This window comes from Schistocerca americana, chromosome 10, assembly GCF_021461395.2.
Source record: "Schistocerca americana isolate TAMUIC-IGC-003095 chromosome 10, iqSchAmer2.1, whole genome shotgun sequence".
NCBI classification, from domain to species: Eukaryota; Metazoa; Arthropoda; class Insecta; order Orthoptera; family Acrididae; genus Schistocerca; species Schistocerca americana.
Genome location: NC_060128.1, coordinates 169,254,094 through 169,277,102, shown reverse-complemented (window position 1 = coordinate 169,277,102; position 23,009 = coordinate 169,254,094). Strand labels below are relative to the sequence as shown.

Genomic DNA, 23,009 nt, shown 5'->3' with positions numbered 1-23,009 from the left:
AATTTAATCAAACACTCAGGAATTACAATTACAGATAATGTGAAATGACAACAGATAAGACTTAGAGAAAATACAAAACGTCTAGTAAACCGACTGCTTACACTACAGCTGTCAGCTGTGTCCTGGGGAATTGCTGTGGTGTGGTATCATCAGGTAGGACTGACCGAGGACATTTGAAAAGTTCACATCAAAGCAGCGCATAGGGAGTAGAAGGGGGCAATGCCACGGTTATAAGAATGGGGGTGCAATAATTAGAGGCTTTTTCATGGTGACAAGATTTTCTCATGAAATTTCAATCATTAACTTTCTCTTCAGAGAGTGATAATATTTTGTCGGTGGCCACATACATAGGGAGAAATAAATAATAGAAATCAGAGCTCATACGGGAAGATTTAAGTGTGTGTTTTTCCCCCAGCACTTGAAAGTGGAAACGTAAAGAAACAGTTTGAAGGTGGTTCGATGCATCCTCTGCCAGGCACCTGACTAGGAGTTGCAGTATAATCATCAGATGTTGGGGTACGAATTTTTATGGCCTTAATGAAAAACTTTCTGATGACATATGACATAAAAGTTTTCTGGGTATGGTACTGTGTCATAATGTAAAAGACTAATGGTGCTGGAGAAAAAAACCAATGTTTCAGTCACGGTTGCAGAGGCCTTCTTCTGGTGCGGTCTAGCTATGCAGCGTCCTTTATATTTTGTTGTTACTGATCACTGAGCATGCCATTATGTCATAATTTTAAAAAGGTAGTTAGTTTCATTGGTCACTTAAGGAAGAAGGAGAGGGAAGTTTATTTTAATAGGTTATTGTGGTGGAGGGAGAAAGTGACCTCTGTTGTCTATTGGCTCTTGTGTTATGTACCATGATTGGTGGTCACCGTCGAATGAGAAGTTGGCAGCTGTTTACCAACTGTTGGACGTCGGTAGTTACTCACCGGTAGTGCTCGTGCCTCGTGTTTACAGTGCCGTCTGTTGGGCTCTGATTACGGACAGCCAAGATGGGGCAACCCTGAGTCCATCCTCCCTGTTCATGTTATTAGTGTGTTTAAGTGTTTCGATGGCCTCTCTGATTTTGTGTTTTGTCATAACTGGCTGCTTGGCCAACACACAGGCTTTGTTGAATTTTATTTCTTTTCCACAGTCTTGCTGATGTTCTGCCACTACTGATTTGTTTTGTTGCCCTAGACGAATATTGCGCTCGTGTTCCCGAATGCGTGTTGCTGTTAGCCTACCAGCCTGACCAACGTATGCCTCTCCACAATCACATTCCACCTTGTAAACGCCTGTAGTGTGTAATGCATCGACCTTGTCCTTAGGGGAGCCTAGCACGTCCTGGATCCTACGACCACTATAGAAGACAGGCTGCACCCCAACACTGCGAAGGTGTTTGCCTATTTGGTCAGTAACATTTTTCACATAAGGTAAGCACACTGTTGGCTGCAGTTCGTCTATTTCTTGTTTATCTTTCTTACTTTTGTTCGTCTACAAGGCTGTGTTTATCGACCTATGGCTGTAGCCATTTGCTAGAAACGTTGTGCGTAGCCTTTTAAGCTCAGGTGTGATGTTTAGAGCATCACTACGGTGCTGTGCACGGATTGCCAAAGAACGGATGACAGTTCTGCACTGGGTGGCGGTAGGATTGGACGTGCAGATACCTGTCTGTATGTATAGGATTGCTATGTACTCTGTGCCCCAGTGTGCCCTCCATTATCCTGTATACTTCAATGTCTAGAAATTGAATTGCACCATCCTTTTCTACTTCAAGCATGAACCATATCTTCCCATGCATATTGTTCAAATGTTTGTGAAACTTGTGTAGCTCTGTTTCACCATGAGCATGTCGTCCAATTATCTGAACCAGCAATGTGGGCGTAAAGGAGCTGAACTGAGGGCCACTGCTTGAAAGGCTTCCATGAATATTTCGGCTGTCAGCGGAGATAGGGGAGAGCCCATTGCTATGCTGTCTGTCTGCACATAGTATTTTCCTTGCCTTTACACCCACGTTGCTGGTTCATTGGACGACATGCTCATATATGGCCTCATGGTGAAACAGAGCTACACAAGTTTCACAAACATTTGAACAATATGCACGGGAAGATGTGGTTCATGCTTGAAGTAGAAAAGGATGGTGCAATTCAATTTCTAGACATTGAAGTATACGGGATAATGGAGGGCACACTGGGGCACAGAGTACATAGCAATCCTATACATACAGACAGGTATCTGCACGTCCAAACCTACCGCCACCCAGTGCAGAACTGTCATCCGTTCTTTGGCAATCCGTGCACAGCACCGTAGTGATGCTCTAAACATCACACCTGAGCTTAAAAGGCTACTCACAACGTTTCTAGCAAATGGCTACAGCCATAAGTCGATAAACACAGCCTTGTAGACGAACAAAAGTAAGAAAGATAAACAAGAAATAGACAAACTGCAGCCAACAGCGTGCTTACCTTATGTAAAAAATGTTACTGACCAAATAGGCAAACACCTTCGCAGCATTGGGGTGCAACCTGTCTTCTATAGTGGTCGTAGGATCCAGGAAGTGCTAGGCTCCGCTAAGGACAAGATGGATGCATTACACACTGCAGGAGTTTACAACGTGGAATATGATTGTGGAGAGGCATACATCAGTCAGACTGGTAGGCCAACAGCAACACGCATTTGGGAACACGAGCGCTATATTCGTCTAGGGCAACACAACAAATCGGCAGTGGCAGAACATCAGCAAGACTGTGGAAAAGAAATAAAATTCAGCGAAGCCTGTGTGTTGGCCAAGCAGCCAGTTATGACGAAACGCAAAATCAGAGGGACCATTGAAACACTTGAACACACTAATAACCTGAACAGGGAGGATGGACTCAGGCTTGCCCCATCTCGGCTGCCTGTAATGTCGCTAATGACATGTCAACGTAAATATAATCGTGTAGGCTTCCGTGGCCAGAGTCAGTCGACATAAAAGTTATTTACAGTTTGATCAACTCATACATTGTACTGCTCCTGGAATTTTCTTCGCAGCCATTATTGATTACTATTGTGTCACTGTGGATTAATCCCAAGTGCATAAGAGATACTGACAGGAACATTCTCCAAACATTTAAGCATCATGGAATGTAACAACAGAATACCAATGATGAATCATGTTTCCAGGCACGCACTCTTCATATTATGATTTCAGCATGCCACTGCAAGGACGTCAGCAAACTACTACTTCGCATTGGAATCAATGAAAAAGTGAAGCACCGATATTCAGTTCCGATTTTTTTTTTTTAGTGGAGTGCTATATCAATGGTTAAAAAAAAAAAAAAAAAAAAAAATCTGCCAGTCTTAACATATTAATGTTTACGTTCGCGTCATATCGAAAGTAACGTTCGTCATAAAAAATAAAACTGAATGTTAACACGACAAAATCTGTATTAGATTATTTATGAGGCTCCAGCAGGTATTCCAACGCGTATTATTTAAACATACCGTAAACAAACTATGAAAACTGGAGAGTGGAGACTATGGTCCCCTACATAACTTTACAGTTATACATTCATGAACATAAGGCAGAATTAGCAAACTACACACTGCAAATGAATTAGTCTTTAATTAAACATATTTTAACTCATACTGCCGACGTTGCAGGGACGGACAACACTATGTTGATTCTTAACATGAATACTTAAAATGACGAATAATTTGAATCTACTACATGGAAGCAAGTCTTTTGCTTAATTAAAATACTATCAATTTATGTATTACTTACTTTTCGACATTTTGTTGAGCTGGTGCAGAAGATCTGAAACAACAGCCAATTTTTAACATATGAGTTATTAGCAATACCAATAAATTTGCATTAGAAAGAATGTCTGCTCTGCGTTGCATACAAATTAAGTTCGATATTTTAAGATTTGAAAGCGTGACATAACGATAATAGCGTTAATAATTAAATGGCAATGAAAATAACAATTACGTAAAAGGAAGCTCGTAATTTATTTTTAAATAGACTACATTATAATAAACGATGTTTCATATAGCTACAAACCTTCTTATCTTCGCCTGATTTGAGCCTTCAGAAATTTTTCGGCGCCAAAGAGAAGTTGGCGGGATGAAATTGCTGTAGCTTCTAAAATCTAAACAAAGGTATTCACTCTCAAAACACCAAAGTTGTTAACGCCGCAACGAATTTTCTCAAAAACTAAATTGCAGTGAATATAACATATTTTTCAGTGAAAAAGAAATATCATAATTTAATTTAGTAGTTAAGTTAAGTTAGTACTTAAGTTATCGTATAGTGTGAAAAGACATGGAAATAATAAAGCGAATTCTTCAGCATTAAGAGCTACATATATCAAAATATCTTTCATTAATAAAGAAAAAAGAGTATTTTCTGTAAGTTATCATAAATTTATATTTCATGTTTACAAAATTGTAAAATTTCGAAAACTATCAGAGATAATATTTGAGAGCTTCACGAATCATTCTTTTTTATGTCTAACGAAAGACATTCGCCATATCCATCTTTGCACTTTATCTTCAGATTATGCTTGTAACTGAAAATTAAATTTTCTAATCTACAAATGGTCTGAATAAAATAACAAAGAAGTAATGCTCTGCAATTCTATCAAAGGAGTAGTATAAACTTTTTGATTTGTAGCTTGTGTTCTGTCTTTACCGGAAGCGTGTCAACCACAGGAAGTTGAGCTAGTCGTATATCTTTGTCTGACGCCATCCCGAAGCCTCTTTGGCGGAAAGCTGCCATTGTTCGTACACCAAGCCGAAGGGTAGTTGGCGATGTATTTTGGTTGCTGAGTGTGCATTCGTGTACGAGAAATAACATTCCATCGCGCATTTGGTATTTTGACTAAGTCTGTTGTTCTAGACGATGGTGAAGATGGAGCACGAGGTAAATGATAAGAAATTTCAACTATGTCATCTGCCCGCTATGTAGCGGTAGACGGACATGTTTTCCGTGAACTCGGGAGTTGGGATACAATATAGAGTTTATTTTGGTTTGCTTTCTTTCTAGGCTGGTGGTTAAGGTTTGAGTAAAAGCATTTTACTCGTAACGAATTTAATTATTAATTATATATATATATATGTGTGTTTCGGTAACTATTTTACAGGCCATTTCCAGTGGATACTGCTGAAAGCATTAGTTTTGCACCATGTTAGGCCTGTGGGTGATTTTTATTAAAAAAATTGCGATAGATTGGTAGTGGGTGGGGAAAAATTGTTCGGTGTGGAGTCCGTTGTGCAATAGCGACACCATGATGCGGTCCACGTGTTTCGCGTTCTGGTGTTATGTCGCTAGCGATACAGTTATTTGGTGAAACTATGCATAATCTTGTAAATTCCTTTATTTTCGTAAAATTTTGAATATAGGGTTTATTGAAGCCTGACTCTCATTTCCTGTAAGCAGCTGATGCTGAAAGTTACTTCCTGATGTCACGGCGTCTTTAGCAGAGAGGTAGTAATTACTGGTAATGGAAAGTAGCCAGTGTTTACATGTACTGTCGCATGACTTGGATGTGAAACATGTGAACTAGTTCTCAAAAGATTACATCTTTTAAATTTGATTTTTGTCAATTGTGAAATTTCTCATAAGGGGGGGGGGTGGTTTATAGTAATTTTATAACTTAGTTATTGCTAAGGTGTACAATTTGAAATAGAAGTTGAGTATTCTGAAGCTTTCCGAAGTTAGATTATTGAGAGTATTTATTACAGTGTCATGTTATTTCAGCAGGATGGAAGACCAGAACCTGAACCAATGAGGAAGTTGTTTATAGGTGGTCTGAACTATAAGACCACAGATGAATCATTGAAGAAACACTTTGAACAATGGGGAGACATTGTTGATGTTGTTGTTATGAAAGATCCAGTTACCAAAAGGCAAGCATTTTTATTGCATACACTTGTAACATTTAGCCCACTGTAATTTCTGCTTTGCGAGGGAGGTATTACTTTACCTTTTTTGTAGGTCTCGGGGATTTGGATTCATCACCTATTCAAGGGCATCTATGGTTGACCAAGCTCAAGCAGCTAGACCTCACAAGATTGATGGGAGAACTGTGGAAACAAAGCGAGCTATCTCTCGCCAGGTTTGTAAATGCTGCTTAATAATACTTTAAGTTTCTTTGTTTTTTCATTTATAAAATTTCATATAGAGTATAGAAATTTTGTAAACAAGTCTGTAGTGTTGATTGACAGCAGTTGATTGAAAGGCAATATCACTGACATTTGTTTGTGATACTGCAATTATTATTGAGAACATGTACCGCACCTGGGTACTTGCAACATCAATAGTGGGGTAGTAGGACTGGACTCGTAGTGGGTTTGGTGCCTGACCTCTTAGTCAAGAGTCAGGGTTTATTAACATTTCTCCAAGTTTTGTACATGGAAATTGGATTTCGAACTAAAGCTGCCAATGTTTGGCGATGAAACCTCAACCTGCCCTGCAACTTTTTTCACTTAGTGCATCAACTTGGGGCCATGGTTAAGTATAGTGTTGTGGTTAATATTGTTTTAAACTTAGTTGTCCAGTTACTGCATACTGTCAGTTTCGGGATTGGTGAAAGGCAAGGGCATAATGCCTCCATGATGTACAGAAACCTTGCAAACAAGTGGGTTAACAGTACTCCTTACTTATTTGCTCATTGATTAGGCCAATCATTTCCAATTTCTGAAGTATGTGTCATATGTTAATTATGCATTTACTTTGTTTAAAGAAAACAAATTCAGAGAAATTTATTTCATTATAAGCATAAGCATTTTGGTGTAGTTTGTTTTACTTTTAGAACATTACTGTGGTTCAGCAATTCTTGTTCTAATTTCATCAAATTTCATACTGTGTAAAGGGTTGTCAGGCTCATGAAATGTATCCAATAAGTGCTCAGTGACTTTACCATGAGTTCAAAGCCAACAATCAGTATGCAAATATGTAGTGATTTTTAATTTGCTAATGCAGTAGTGTCATTATGTGATACCAAGAAAAAAGTTCATCTGAAGCAGTATGTTGCCAAAGTATCATACAAAAGTAGAAAGAGCAAAGTAGTAGGTATCACCAGATTTCAGATGCAACTTGGTCACCGTGCATTTTCTGATCTGGTCCTGGTAACTGTTCAGAAATAGGACATGATGTCCTTACAATTAAGATTATTACAATGGCCTTAGTACTTCAATGTGGACAGATGGGTTTATTGAACACTTCATGTTGCTGTTAACTGCTTTGTCCAGTTTTTGCAACATCTACATTGATTATGCTGACAGCAGCTTCAAATGGAAAAATTTTTTATACAATGACGTGGTAAGACAAACGGAAGAATTTTACTATCACTGCTGTGGAAGTATTCTTAGTTTTGTATTTCATGATATCAGCTCTGTGGTGATGCTTGTTAAGTTCATCACAGCCTTTCAGATGAACCTACAGTGGACTAGCATATCTTCTATGTATATATTGTTTGGTTGTAAACTGCTTTCTCCAACTAGAGGAAATGGGAGCTTGCGTCCCCCCCCCCCCCCCCCCTCCCTCCCCAGTTACAAAGAAACAGGTGATTGCCTGTCGAAGTCGCGGGTTGTTAACGATACATACCGAATGTGTAATTGTAAATCGATCGTGTGGCTCTGGTGGCAGGTGTTATGATCAATTGTTTGTGATCATCACTTTTCTGTTTCATGTCATTCCCTTGGTTGCTATAAATTACACATTTGTGCGAATTGTGAGTTGCTAGGGAAACCCTACGATTTGTCGGTAGTGATTGAGATGTATAGTGTTCTTGGCGTTACTTCGGCGGATTCTCTCACATGGAAAAATCTAATGTGTAAACTTGTGTTGTCAAGTGTGTAAAACTTTGTAAGAAGAGTTTCAATGCTGAAATACAGTTACAATGTCATTGTGGACAGTGTGGGAAATGAGTATCAGGAAGAATACATGGTTCAACTCTTCCAAATTATCCATCTAGACCAGCCTAATTCTGTCTATCTTGCTGGGTTCGAAACTACACCTTGCAAGCAAAAGCATCAGAAACTGACTTCTGCTAATGCGGGGTGGGACTATTTCAGGTTTTGCTGAGAAGTGTGTTATGTGGTAGTGACGAACAAGTGCCCTGGTTGGACAAAGTAAAGTTTAAGTGGACGAATCTTACATGGCGAGAAGGAACAACCAGAGAGGATGACTTTCAAAGAGTGAAACCAATCATATTTGGGTATTTGGTGGAATAGTCCTGGAAGTGTTTCATTGTCAGAGTATTGTCCAGAGACAAGGTCGCTTTAGTGCATCTGTTAAAGCACTTCATACTGCCTGGTAGTAGTCATTAGACGAATTTGTCACACTCAAAGCAGGATAATTCAATCAAGAGTCCAACCACTCTGTAGAGTTTGTCTTCGGATGGCCTCAGTGTGCACGTGCAAAAAAAGTGGCTTTGGAAATCTGAAATCTTCCATTAAAAGAGAAGGGTGTCCTGGACAAAGAGACAAACTATACTTGTTCCAGTACATCTATTTCCACAACATGCATTTGCAAAGAAAAGTTAACGCATGTGACACTATACTGATAATCTTGCCTGATATTGGCCGAATTTACCCAGGCTATGACGAAAAGGGTATTGTTCTTGAAGTGTATACATCACATGGATTGTCACATGACAGCACCGACAGTGAGTAGGATAAGTCGTCGTATTTTTCTAACGCCCTTTCTTTGATGTTGCTGTAGTGACCACTGTAAATACTCATAACGCCTTCGACCGAAGTCGCCTGCCCGATTTACAATCGCACGTTCGATATGTATCGTTTGCACCGCACAATTTCAATAGGCAATCATTCTTGGAAATTACCTAAGTCTTTGCATTGTTGTAAGATTTTCCTATGGTGCAATATTTCATAATGAACTACTTCAGATGAGTGAAGCCACAACTGTTTCTTAGGTTCATTTGAGTAGTTACAATGTTTGGCTACTTGAAAAAGTTTTGTGCTGTGCCAAAGCTGCCAGATTCCTGCATATGCAGAGTAGTCTCAGTTGGAGTGCAGAGGGGTAATCTTGTCATGACTAGAGGCACCTGTTTTTCGCAGAGCTTGAAATCACAAAATTTTACACATTTTGCTGAAAACGCGAAACTATTTACTTTTAAGGCAAATCGCAAAATAATTGACGAAAATCTAGTCATTTGAACGTAACTGCAGAAATTTGATTGTAGTTATGGTAATAAAATCCAGATATCAATCGTACACCATTTGTGACTCGCTCTGAAGATGGGCGGACGATACGCGGTCGAAATATCAGTAGAAGTTTTATTTGCGCGGCTGCAGGCCCGAAATTTAATGGATTATGCATACATACATACCACGTTTGTGTAATTATTATACTGTCTGCTAATTGCAGCAAAGGTTAGGTAATCTTGATAGCCAATAATTTTTGTTGTTCAGAATAGGCCTATATTAAAAATAATTTTTCCCTGAGCACTCTTGAAGTCTTATAATTGGGTAAGAAATTACTTATTGGGGAGTGAAAGTTATTGCAAATACTACAGAATGTGTGCAAGCAATTAAGTGTAATACAGAAACTTGAAATTCAGTGCAGATTCAGCCTGTTATATGGGCAAGTGTGTAAATGCAGTTAGGGTTTTAGTTTCAGAAGGGTTAGCACGTGTAAACACACACACACACACACACACACACACACACACACACACACACACACACACACACTGCTGGGCTCATTAATTAAATTTGGTTGGCAGTGTATGGGCTGTGGAACTTTGTGATTTGAACCATTGTGTTTGCAGACAAAACGCATCTTCCTTAATACCCGAAAGAGAAAGCATGTGTACATTCAGTTCTTAGCTCAGAAATATATAGGTGTACCCACAAAAGCTAAACTTTTCCCTATTCCTGTCATCACCAGGTGGAACTCGTGGTTTCCAAGTGTCGAGTACCTTGGAGAATCTGATATAGTAGAATTTGTAGAAACTGTTGAAGATGAGTGTAGCTGTCAATTATTTTAAAGCTTTGACTTCTGCTGAAACAAAATTCAATGCCTAGCTGTTTTTCTTGTTGAGCACTGCTCAAAATGTTGCAATTTGCTGCTGACATTAGAGGGCTCAAAGATACCATTAATTAATCTTCTGGAGTCTATGCTTGGTGAACTTGCAAAGGGCTTTGTTACTAGAGGATGCATTTTTTAATTATTTTTTTAGGCGACCTCAGAAAAACTTCTTAAACTGCCAGAGCATATGCAAGTACAGTTAACATCACTCTTCCAGTCTGTAAGTAGAGCAAGTCTTACAAAACTGAACCACTTGGAGTGTGATACAGGAAAAATTCATTTCTTGTATAGGTAAATTGTTTGATCTGAGAAACATAATAAAAGGAAATTTAGACAGTGCTGAAATCTCTCAGCTGATACAGAAAATTCCCATTCTACAAGAACTTCCAGTGTCAGAATTTCTTGTACCATACATATGGTTTAGGGATTTAGTATCTAGTTCTTGTTGAGAAGGTAAAGATGTTGATGTGATTGGTATTCTTCTTTCCCTGAAAGCAGAGTATGGACTTTTTGTGGAAGCTGCAATGAAGGCTTTGTGGATCCCAGTCAGTAATGTCGATAGTGAGATCATTTTCTAGATATTACAATGTAATGTCTGACAGGAGAACAGCTCTGACTCCCAGTAATATGGAAGTTACGCTATCCTTATTTTTCTCAGACTGTTGTGTACATAGACTAGGACAGGATAAATGTTTTGAAACTTTCATGATTTGGTATTTGTGTTTTAATAAGATTTATAATTGTTATGCTTTTCAATTTATGTAAAATAAGATTTTTAACTGCAAATGTGCCATAAATGTATTTCCTTTACCTTTTACTGCTGAAAAGTGGAAAAATTTAGCAAAATTGTTGACAAAATGGAAAAAACTAGTGAAAATACACTGAAATAACTTTTTAAAAATGATGAAATTGGGCAAAAATTTTCACCACAAACAGGTGCCTCTAGTCATGACCCTTGTTAACATTGCGATTTCACTGTTTCTACTTCTTTACAGCTCTCATGTCAAATGAAAACAAAATGAATTTCTGTGACTGGGAGCTATGAAGTGAACTTAAGTACATTCACCTAATTGTAGACACTAAAATGTTACAGGTTTCAGTTTTTTTATTTTATTTCGATGTTTTCGGCAGTTTAGCATTAATTGCCTTGCAGAACAGTGAAGTTATTTTTCAGTTTGCAAAAGGAATTTTTTTCTGTGGAGGCAGTCATTTATTTGAAATGAAGTTTCATTCCACACCATTGGCTACTATCTACTGCTTTCTGTGTTGCAAGTGCACATTTTAATGTTCTGGCACATATGGCATTATGCCATAATAAAGAACCAAACATTTCCTTCCTTAAAACCACACTGAAGTCTAATACCAGGTTGGAGCCTACTTCATTGTGAATCTGGACTTATGAATGTGCACTTTAAGCCAAATTATGCATTGTAATGAGGTTTCAGAGATCCTGATGCTCTTGAGGTATCTTCTGATGTTCTGTTTCATGTATGACATAATGTAAGAGCTCTTCATGCTATATATATATATGTGAATGCATGGGCTTCTTAATCATAACTGCACATGCCAGTAACACATGTTTTCTGCCACATGCTGGCAACTCTGGAAGTGAACCAATTTACTGGTTGTGGGGAAAATATTGGGAATGGTGGTTTTTAAAGTGTTAATTTCAAAGTAAATTTCCTTCTACGCAAGATGAGTTGTGTGATGAGCCATCATTTAATCATACAGTAAAGTTGCATGCCCTCGGGAAAAATTACGCCCGTAGTTTCCCCTTGTTTTCAGCCGTTCACAGTACCAGCACAGCAAGGCCGTTTTGGTTAGTGTTAAAAGGCCAGATCAGTCAATCATCCAGACTTTTGCCCCTGCAACTACTGAAAAGGCTGCTGCCCCTCTTCAGGAACCACACGTTAGTCTGGCCTCTCAACAGATATCCCTCCGTTGTGGTTGAACCTTGGTACAGCTATCTGTATTGCTGAGGCACGCAAGCCTCCCCACCAATGGCAAGGTCCATGGTTCAGCGTATGTTAATTTAAACTTTAATTTTTTCTGTTTGTGTTAGTGCTGCTTAAATGTTACCCTGTGTGGCTTGTCATGTGACTGCTGGCCACCACACACAAGACGAAACATTTGTGTAGGTGCATGCCTCTTTCTTGACAATAAGCATGTGATTCCATTCACATCTGTTTGTACTGTCTCCTGTTACAACTGCACAGACTTACTTAGCTGTAAGGTGCAAAGGTGCCCTTAGTGTTCTGTAGTACTGATTTCCAGAAGTTTCTTCACATTGACTTGTTCTCAGTTGAGGTACTCCTAATACCAGTGTTTATTAATTGCAGGATGTTGGAAGACCTGAAGCAAGTGCTACAGTTCAGAAATTGTTCGTGGGTGGTTTGAAAGATGACATTGAAGAAGATGATCTCAAAGAGTACTTCAAGACATTTGGCAAGATTGTCTCTGTGGCAATTGTTGTTGACAAAGAGACCCGCAAGAAGCGAGGCTTTGCTTTTGTAGAGTTTGATGACTATGACCCAGTTGACAAAATATGCAGTGAGTAAAATTTTCTGCTTCACCTTAACTCTCTTGTTATAAATTGTGGCATGACATTTACTGCTGTTTTCAGTGCAACGTACCCATGAAGTCAAAGGGAAGAAAGTCGATGTGAAGAAGGCTCTGAAGAAAGATGCAGTAAGAGGTGGTGGAGCTGGTGGCAGGGATGTGCGAGGTGGTGGCAGCTCGGGGCCGTGGGGCAGTCGAGGAGGAACCAGCGACTGGGGTGGACGTGGCGGAGGATGGGGAGGTGACTATGGTGCGATTGATATTTATAGAGGTAGTTTTGTTGGTTCAGTGATGTCTGGTGACCAGTTTTCTGTTAAACATGCTCTTAATTCACTTCACTTGGCTGGTCAGAATGTGCTTATATTGCAAACTGTTTGAAATATTTTGGGATGGGAAGGTGTGCTCTGTACATATCTGCATGGTACTCTGGAAGCCACGTAATGGTGTGTGGCGGAGGGTACTTTCAGTACCACTATCAGATCCCTCCAACCCTGTTCCACTAGCACATAGTGCGTAGGGAGAAAGATTGTTAGTGAGGCTCTATATTGGCTCTCTAATTTCTTGATTTTTCTCATTGTGCTCAATATGTGAGATGTGGGGTGGGGGGAGTAATGTTGTCTGACTCCTGAAAAGTGCTGTCTCCAAATTTCAATAGTAAATATCTCACGTGATGCACAATGAGTCTTCAGATATGTCTGCCAGTGGAGTTTAGCATATCTGTAATGCTCTCTTGCCAGCTAAACAATCACATGCTGCTCTTCGTTGGATCTTATCTGTCCTACCTGATAGTGATCCCAGTTAGATGAACAATACTCATGAATTGTGTGAGCAAGTGCCTTATAAGCCACTTCTTTTGTGGTTGAATTACATTTCCTTAAGCTTCTTCTGATGAATCTGAGCCTGGTGTCTGCTGTTCCCACTATGCTTTATATGGTCATTCCACTTAAGGTTGCTCTAGATAGTTATGCCTAGATATTTTACAGCAGTCTCCAGCTCTTTTGTCATCAGTGGTGTAGCTGCACAGTAGTGGATTTCTTTTCCTCTGTGTGCAATATGTTACTTTTATTTACATTCAGGGCCAACTGCCAGAGCCTGCACCATTCATAAATTCTCTGCATGTTCTGCAAATTCTTAAGATCTTCTGCTGTTGCTACTTCTGTATAGACAACTGCATCATCTGCAAACAGCCTTAGAGCATCCCACGTGTTTTAATAAATCATTTATATATATATTGTAAACAGAAATGGTCCTATCACACTTCCCTGTGGTACTGTTGGTTTGTGTTAAGAGCAAGGTGTTGTTCTATCTCCAAGAAAGTCTTCATTCCAAACACAGGTCAGCTACAATACTCTGTAAGCTCGTATTTTGTTCATTAAACGGCAATGTGGGAAAGTGTTAAATGCCTCGCTTAAATCAAGGAACATGGCATAAACCTGAGTGCCATTGTCCACCATATTATCCCATGGAGGAACAGAATGAGCTGTTTTTGGCAGGATATTTGTTTGTGAAACCATGTTGATTTCTATAGAGACGATCATTTTCCAAAAATGCCGTAGTTCTTGAGTGTAAAATACGTTCCATTATTCTAAAACTCTCTGACGTCAACAATATAGGCCTATAATTGTGTGCATCTGTCTTATGGCCTTTCTTTAAAACAGTAATGACCTGGGTTTTTTCCGTTTGTTACGTACCTTTCGTTGCTTAAGTAATCTACGATAAATTATTGCTAGAAGGGGAGAAATTGGTTCGCCTAATCTTTATAGAATCTTAGTGGTATCTCATTGGGTCCTGAAGCCTTTCTGCTACTGAGCAATTGTAGCTGATTTTCAATTCTGCAATCAATTATCTCAATCTGCCATTTCGAAGTTTGTAAGACTACTGAAAGGAGGGACAGTGTTATGATCTTCTGTGGAGAAAGTACTTTGGAAGACCAAATTCAGTGTTTCGGCCTTCTGTTATCTTCAGTTTCGGTGCTGGTGTGGTAGTTGACAGAATGAATAGATGATTGACACTTGATATTAGGCATTGCTAATTGATTTGGAGGGATAGTGCTATAAGAACAGGTGTGAAAGTTATTCAAAGAAATAAATATTGCCCTTTCTTATGTCTCTTTCTAAATTATGTGATGTAAAAAGCTAAAAAAAATGCTTAAATATGCATGAAAATTGTTGAAACATGGAAGATAAAATAAGTTGCTGAGTGTGATATATCTTAAAGTTTGACCTGTGCATATAGATTTTGAGGAAGTTCTGGCCACATGTGAAATCAGGACATTTAGAATTCCAATCTCATTATCTGCATGCTTTGTAGTAGAGGTTAAGTAGGGTTGTTTCTGAGATTAGTTTGTGCACATCATCCTTCTGCAGTTTCTTGCAATGTTTCAAATATTGTTCTTTCTTCGATAATGTTGGTAACAAGTGAATGTGATCACGTAAATCACTGCAAAACAATTGATATGTGCAGATCCAACTTTCCCACACACAAGAAATATGTAATATTTTATTTAAGAAATGTACAATTAGGAATTTTTGATTAGTGCTAACATTAAATAAGATTAAAGTGTCATTTACAAATTTAGAATTTGTTATTGTAAACATAAATGAAGTACTGTTCCAAATGTTCAGTAGTGTCTTTGCTCACTAAAAACATTTTTGAGCAGAAAAGGGCTGTTGTACATAAACTGAGGTAACTGGGATTATTTGAGTTCCCTGGGTGCTATATTGGCACTGGATTAACTTGAATATTCATTCAGAGCCAGCCTTAGTTTCAAACTGTTTAATATTCATAGGCATATGGGGAAAATGGGTGACAATCATAGCAATGTTTTAATACTGAATCATTTAATGTTTTGTTGCACATGCAAATTGCCAAAGCCTCGCACTGCTGAAGTCGTTTACTACACCTCTCCTGGTCTCTAAATGTGCATTGTAAAACACAGCTTTGACCCATGTACCCCAACAAGTTACCACTGGTTTGGGATGTAAAGGCACATTTAATAGTTTCTTTTTACAGGGCTTGTTGCAAGCAGGTGCTGTAAACATTTTCTTTGTGGATCCAGTCTGTTTATGTACATTCCCAAACATGGATTATACTTCAGCAAGACAATGTACTATGTTACAAAATACTTGGAGGGCTTTTCCTACTTAGATCATGTAGGAAGTAACATCTGAAAAAGATTAATCCAGAAGATTCTGGAAATATTTTTCTATATCCTCATTCCCAAATATGATTGTGATTTCTTTCAGAGTTGTTTGCAGGCTGGTAAATAGGAAGGACTATAGTTTCAATGCACCAACAATTAAATATGAAGTGTAACAGTCACGTGTTGGTAGTTTAGTTGACTGAAATACAAAGTATACAAATTATGCCCTTGAATTCATTCGATTAATCTTCTGTATTTTAAGCAAGTGATTTTTGTTTACCATAGGAGGTTAAATCCCAGCTATTGTTACTTGCTGCTGTCACATCCCAGCTATTGTTACTTGCTGCTGTTGGAAGTTTTGGGCCTTCATGTTGCATTTCTGACATGTAGATTTTTCTTGACATTCTGTGGTCTATTTGAAACTTCGTTGTAGACATGAGACAATACAAAACATTTGTCATTTGTAAACGTTCTATGATGATGGTAAGCTATCCACAACTTTTTTCTGGTGGTGTGGTGTAGGACACATTACACAACTACACATACACACTGAACTTTATTTAAATTAAAAAAAAAAACTAAACTGAAACAATGGATACTTGTCTAACAACTTCTGTAATTTGTTGTCAATGCTTGCAGTATGATGGGATGGAATCAGTATGATGGGATGGAATTAAGTGGGGGGGGGGGGGGTGTGAGTGGCATGTGCATTGATTGCCTGTGCCTGCTCAACTACCAGTTAGTAGCCTCTGTGTTAGTGATCACATGCAGTTGTAGGTTGTCACTGAGACATCGTAACAAGGTTGAGCCAGGACCCACCCATCTAGATTTTTAAAATATTGTAATGAACAAAATACACATTAGTTTTTAGTTCAAATATTCAGTACTAATGACAAGAAATCAAATGTGCAAACACTATATGCAACATTCAAATGCATGTAATCTGGTCTCTAAATTGTAAAGAATTGTCAGTGAGATGGTATTCTGAACAAGTGTTAAGCTCTTTGCTCATTAGTGCATAATTGTTAAGGATGCTGCAACATAGCCAAACCACTTACTGATATGCTGCTTGATACTCAGCACTAGTAACACTGTACCAGTGTGCTGTAAACTGGTTATAGTTCCAGTATATAATGCAACTTACAATGTTTAATATATACGAATAAGATGTTATTGCTTACTAACAGCTGATTGGTGTTGTGCACAGACTGTTAATTTGTCATATTAAGATTGTATTAGTTGTGCTGGTGATGTAGAAAAGTTGAGAAAGGTTGTGTTTACAGGTGGCATTGATCCTTGGGAGAAAGGTGGCTGGGGCGGTGGAGCTAGTGCTGGTGGTGGCAGCTGGGCTGGAGACACAGGTTTTGGTGGCAGTTACCAACAGAGCTACGGTGGTGGCCCAGTCAGAGGTGGCAGCAACTATGGAGCTGGTGGAGGCTATGGTGGCGGCAGCCGTGCAACACCGTACTCCGGAGGAGGTGAGTTGTAGTTGGCATGTCTGAGTGCCAGCAAAAAAATGTTCTTAAAAGAAATGGCTAATTCATAGAATCATAATGGGTGTGCCATTAGTAATGTCTGTGCAATATATTGACACTTATCACTGAAATAGATTGAACATCAAATGTAATCTTAAGAGTTGTTAAGTACTCACTTTCCAGCAGGTGTAATTTCAATACAGCTAGTACATGCATAATTAATTTGGGTTTTGGAGCTAATAGAGTAGGTCACTCAGATCCCAGGTTGAAATCCACTTGTTGCAAAAATAGGCAGCCCTGTTCTGCTATTTCTTTAACTTTGTGTGACCTACCACTTTTGTGAGTTTTGCATCTTTCGGCTGCAGTGAAATTTGCTCTTGATGCCAGGCATAAGTCAGCAATTAGGTCATATCACTTTGTAGTTTCCTTGTTAATTTCAATTGTTTATGTACAGTCAGTGGAATCTTCAATTATGTGAATCCACACCTGATAAAAAATACTGATTGTGAGGGAGATTATTTTGTTATAAAAATTGCACTTAAGTGTACTGTAAAACATGAGTATCATCCTTTCCATGAACATATTCAGCAAGCATAACTTTTCAGAAATTGCCATCTGTATGCATTGAAATTGTAGAACTAATTTCACATTTGTTGTACTTATTTCAAATGAGATTTGCACGGATAGATAAGGCTTTAAAATTCTTAATTGAATTTCAGAATTTTGTTTTCATAACTAGACATGTAACACTTTTACATGAAGTGCAAGTAGATGGTACGTTTTGAAAAGGGAAACTGTTGCTAGTCGTCAAATGACCGTATATTTGATTAAGAAAGGAATCAGGTCAAAGAACAGAAATTATGAACATAGATTTTGAGTGGTGTAAGGTCTTTGCATTATCCATTTAAATAAGCAATAGAACTAGACTTCAGATTTTGTTGGGTGTGCTTCATTTCTAAATGTCCATAATTGCATTTAGGTGGAGGCTATGGAGGTGGTGGCTATGGTGGTCGACGTTACTAATAAACCTGAGCCAGAGGTAAGTATTGTCTACACTGCACAAGTGGTTGGTGTGGCAAATTTGCTGTTTTTTATTATAAAGGCATAAATGAAATGCACCAAATTTAAAGGTGGTTGCTTGGCCTCAGTGCAGTATTTAAAAACTATAGTACAATTATCAAATATGATAAGTGTAACTATACATCAGTTAGATTCACTAGCTTTTCTAACCTGGGATTGCTTTGGAAATAGGCGGAGGAAACACTTTGAGAATTATGTGGGAAAGTAGCCTTCGGTTTTGAGGGGCAGGGTGACTTTCCTTGTGTAAGAGTTGGTAATATTGGGATTAGATGAAGGAACCCCAGGTTTTTAAGGCTGGTAAAGCTCAACTTCTGACTATCTTAATTAGGTTTTAGATGCATTCTGAAATTGTGTACACCATGTCATATTTCATGTTACTTAATTGGTACATTTAGGTGCCTGCTTTTTTAAAACTAATTGCCCATATGCTTTGTGAGGCAACACCACAGAATTGATCAGAAAGTCATTCGTGTGTTGAGAGGTCGTCAATCTTATTTTGCAATTAAGTTTATAAATGAAGCCTTAGCTCTTGCTTGAGGATCTGTAGTTCTTAAATTTGAAGTACTTGTATCTGTAGGAAGAAGAGTGTAATGCTTACTTTAAATTTATTGTGTTTTGATAGTTTCCTGTTATGTGTGTTGTTTTGTCCAGGCTCGAACCACCGCTCACCTTAGGATAGCTGACAGACAGGGTCATTGCCGGAGTCTAGGGTTCTGCAAGTATCATCTCTCAGAAGGTTGCCCTAGTGTTTGGCCGAACGAGAAAATGAACTGCGGTGGTTTTTTCCTTATTGTATTCATAACAGTGGGAGTAGGGAAGGACGTCCCACAGAGTTCATTTTTTTTATCTGCATTTTATATTTGTCAGCCAGTTTCACTTGCTTTGTGTGTGTATGTCACTATCAATTTGTGTTTTAGTGGAAACTGTATACAAATGTTTGTTCTTAAATATGTAGACTTCAAGAATCTTTGCCATTTGTTAGAATAAAGGGACTACAAATTTTAAATAAATATGAATCACTTTTATTGGCTTTAGTTTCTTGATCACCCAGTTTTGTCGCTAGGTGTCGAACTTTCTCACTGTGGTAGTGTTGGCAGAAGTATTTGGGATTGTGTGACAGGATACAAGTCTTGCATGGTAAGAAGTATGTACATCTTTCAGTGCAGTGGTTGTTAGTTTTGCATCTTGGCAGTGCAGTTGTTGCTATTCCATGGAGTTGTAAAAGTGTTTCAGGTGTTTATGGTATGTAGGCTTGATGTCAAGCAGTTTTGATGCTGAATAAAATTTTAGTTTTAAGTTTTCATAACTTCTGTAGCATAGGAAACTGATGGTTGTCACCAGTACTTGGTTTTCTTTAAATTTGTTCTGGACTTAACAGATGTCAGATAGAGGTATTGATAATTAAGATTCTTTAATCAGTTCTGTCATGCAAGATGAGGTGATTCTCTAAATGCTGCTGTTCACACAACTTGATAAATTTAATTTCAAATCGATAGTGAGATTAAAAAAGGTGGTTGTCAAAGTTCTACTGACAAAATGGTTGAGAATTGGTGTAGGTCACAAGAGGTATAAAGGTGCCGTGGTGTTCGTCAGAATGTTTTAAGTACATGAGACTGTGTGTGCGCGCGCACATGCACTTGTTCGCTCTGTGCAATTTCAATAAGCTTGTGACATTAAATTGCCTGCATCTCAAATTTTCTGTATACAGCAATGTCATTGCAATTCACATTAGTATATTATGAACAGTTTTGAACATTGTATAGTGAAAGCTCTGCAATGCTTATTGATACATTGAAATTCTAAACTGACACTATAAGGACAGAAACATTACCAAAGTCTTCAATTACTCAATTGTATTTTAGTGGGAAACATTCACTTTAGATTAATGTGGGTTACTTGTTTCGAAGAATGCAGTAACTCTTTAATCCTTCAATTTCTTAAAAATGATAGTGTTATGCTTGAACCATCAAATTGACACCTTACGTAAAATAGCGTAAGATAACGTGATGTTACTAAGATTGCCTTTGCAGCAGTCTGAATAGTGTCTTAAATTTGAATTTATTTTGTAAACTTCTAGACAGAAGTGTACATCTGAATGGTACTTCGTGGTTGTAAGAGCAAACCCAGTGTTTAAACAATTATTTACTTTTCAAAGCTGGAGTAGGAAGAAAAAGCTAGGCAACTTGGAAAGCTCTCATTACTTCACAACTTGGCACTTTGAAGGATTTACTGGTTATGGCCTGTTTTGACTTTTCCTTGCAGGAAGTAATCACTGTAGGTAGACTCTTACAACAAAGACAGCAACAAGCCACTGTTAATACTGCTGTTTCTGTCTTTGCAAGAATCAGCCTACATTAATTGTACACAGCCACACTCACGTCTCACCATGTCAGTTATAGGCAAAATAGCAGAAAGTAATCACTCAATGAAGTCTATTGATTTTGAGAGCATAGTTCTAGAATTGTTAAGGAGAGCAAGATGTCATGGCAGCAGTTTAGACTCCCAGTAAACTGTCATTGATGGAGCCTGTATGATTCCAGGAGAGATATGAATTGCCACTGTAATGATGCAATTATCATTACTATACTGTGTTCATCATGAAGAGTAAACCTGATGCAGACATTACACTATACATGCTTTAATATTTGGAGGCTCGTTGGATTTAGTTTCAGGTGGAGAGGAAGCAAAGCTGTCTTGATTAGTAAAGTACGATAAGGTATGTTTTATTTTTGACTTGGTGATGTGAGAAGACAGCTTTACTGCTGCATTTAACTCTGAAGAGCACTGGCCAGCTAGCTGGTCCAACTAACCTGGAGTGATGCAAAGTTGCAGTTAAGACTTAGAGTAGGGAAAGAATACAGCTTTGGACGTCATAATTTTTTAACAAACTAAATAATATACGGCAGTACACTTCTTACGGGAACAAACAGAAAACATAACACATACTAGTTTTCTATTCTCGTCACAGTGAATAGAAGCAAAAACGTGAATTCACAATACTAGAACAAGCATCAACCATGATTGCATTATTGGTTTTAAGCACCTGAATTATGGTTAGAGCCAGGATAGAAAGATCATGATTTTCAGAAATAATTATTTTGTGGGGTGAGTGCAGTTTCAGTGATGTAAGCAAAATGACATGGGAAAGAAAGAATTCAGGTTTCTCACATTCTACATAAATGTGTAATGTGTAGAGGTAGTGTGCTTAACCATCAGTTGCACAGTGTTTTCCCTAAGGTTAGTCAAACTTTGCACATATTTGACATGTTTTGCTGGCTACTCACCAGAGTTGAGGAAATTTAAAAGCAGAACACTGTATTACTGACTTTGTGAACATAACCAAATAAGAAAGGATAACACATACATTCTGCTTTCTAGCAGCTTGACATGCATTGGTTTTGTGTCTATGCTGTTGTATATTTCATAATTTGTGTGCTGTAAAATACAAAGCATTGAAGATTTTAGTAACTTATGCATAGGAAAGATGTCAAAATAGTTAGAGAAATTTGAAATAGATGTCACACAACATATTTGACAATCTGGTATAGTATGTTAACAGCATTGTTGCAGGTAAACCATTCTTATCAAAAAAAACTCTACAGATGTGATAAATCAGCCATCTATGTAAGCTAAGAGAATGAGACCTTGTACATTTAATTTTAAAAAGCATAAGAAATGTGTACATATTCCCACTTGTTACTTTCAAGCAAATAGTATGCTTATTCATTCTGCTCATCTGACAGAGCTGATGAATTTTTCTCATGTACACAGTGGGACCTTTTTTAGTGTTTCTGCAGTTTTCTAGCAATCATATTTTGTTTTCTTGTGAATTTTTGCTGTGGATGTGTGATCCCAGAAGCGGTTATATGTATTCTGATGCAATCTTTTTGGATGATCAGCAGAGTGCTGGTGTCTTGTCACAATGTGCCAAGGAGTTTTGTACCCATCATCTTAGGCAAAGTATTGGGGTGCTGTGTTCTGTGTACCTATATACTGCAGATTCTGTATGTTTACCACACAGTGTGTGAATGTGAGATGCAGTATGTTGGGATGCAGTGATGCATGTCACAGCTGTGTACAGAACATATTGGAAATTCTTGACTAGGGCAGGGCAGATGGACAAATCTATAGTGGTATAGTGAGCAATGCAGCTTCAGTTTGGAACAAACTTAAGAAGCTAAGCAGTGCCAATGGATTCTGGTACACTGAGGTGGTAGAAGTGTCTTCATGACAACTTATTAACCAGATATCAACTCAGCAGTGTGGTATTCTGCAATTATAATCAAACAGGGTCCTTCTGTCCTGAAGGTGGTGTCAAAAGGGCTGTTACGTTCCTACTCCAGTGGTGTGGCACCCTCTTTTGAAAGTGTGATTGACCCACCTGCAGAAGAGGTCAATGAGCCAGCAGCTATAGATATGCAGAACATAGCATGAAATTCACTAAAATGTTGCAACATGGCAACACCACCACTGAGCTGATCATGGAGATTTTATCATTGGAATATGTTGAGGAAGCCTGCAATTGCATCTGTGTTCTGTCAGCAACATTAGTCTTTCCTTACCACTTCCATCACCTATGTAAGTTGTGTTGTCAAAAGTAGAAAGATGGCAGATGAAAGCTTTCTGTGTGAAATGGAGAGAATGTGAACTTCCCTTAAGGTTTGCTAAAAGACTAACCAGTAGAACACAAGCAAATGTGAAAAGAATATGATTAAAAGTGTTTTTTCAT

At 38.3% G+C, this 23,009-nt stretch overlaps 2 protein-coding genes across 5 annotated transcripts in view; one reads left to right on the top strand and one right to left on the bottom strand.

Moving 5' to 3' along the window:
• Nucleotides 1-4,153, bottom strand: part of LOC124552431 (chromobox protein homolog 1-like) — a 30,664-nt gene extending 26,511 nt beyond the window's left edge. For both annotated transcript variants that reach the window (XM_047126704.1, XM_047126705.1), the window contains exons 1-2: nucleotides 4,031-4,153; nucleotides 3,752-3,784 (exon numbers count right to left, since the gene is read on the bottom strand). In XM_047126704.1, coding sequence (XP_046982660.1) covers nucleotides 3,752-3,761 — 10 coding nt within the window. In that variant the 5' untranslated portion in view covers nucleotides 3,762-3,784; nucleotides 4,031-4,153. The remainder of the gene's footprint in view (nucleotides 1-3,751; nucleotides 3,785-4,030) is intronic.
• A 553-nt stretch (nucleotides 4,154-4,706) lies between these two features.
• LOC124552744 (heterogeneous nuclear ribonucleoprotein A1, A2/B1 homolog) lies at nucleotides 4,707-19,305 on the top strand. Of its 3 annotated transcripts, none has more exons than XM_047127087.1 (8): nucleotides 4,707-4,891; nucleotides 5,732-5,877; nucleotides 5,966-6,086; nucleotides 12,364-12,574; nucleotides 12,648-12,833; nucleotides 17,009-17,203; nucleotides 18,180-18,239; nucleotides 18,932-19,305. In XM_047127087.1, exons 1-7 carry the CDS (start codon nucleotides 4,871-4,873, stop codon nucleotides 18,221-18,223), a joined length of 924 nt encoding a protein of 307 aa, XP_046983043.1. In that variant the 5' UTR covers nucleotides 4,707-4,870; the 3' UTR covers nucleotides 18,224-18,239; nucleotides 18,932-19,305. The 3 variants fall into 3 exon arrangements, with proteins under 3 accessions (XP_046983043.1, XP_046983044.1, XP_046983042.1); XM_047127088.1 differs by having other exon boundaries at nucleotides 5,729-5,877; nucleotides 12,648-12,824; XM_047127086.1 differs by having other exon boundaries at nucleotides 4,708-4,891; nucleotides 5,729-5,877.
• The last annotated feature ends 3,704 nt before the right edge of the window (nucleotides 19,306-23,009 follow it).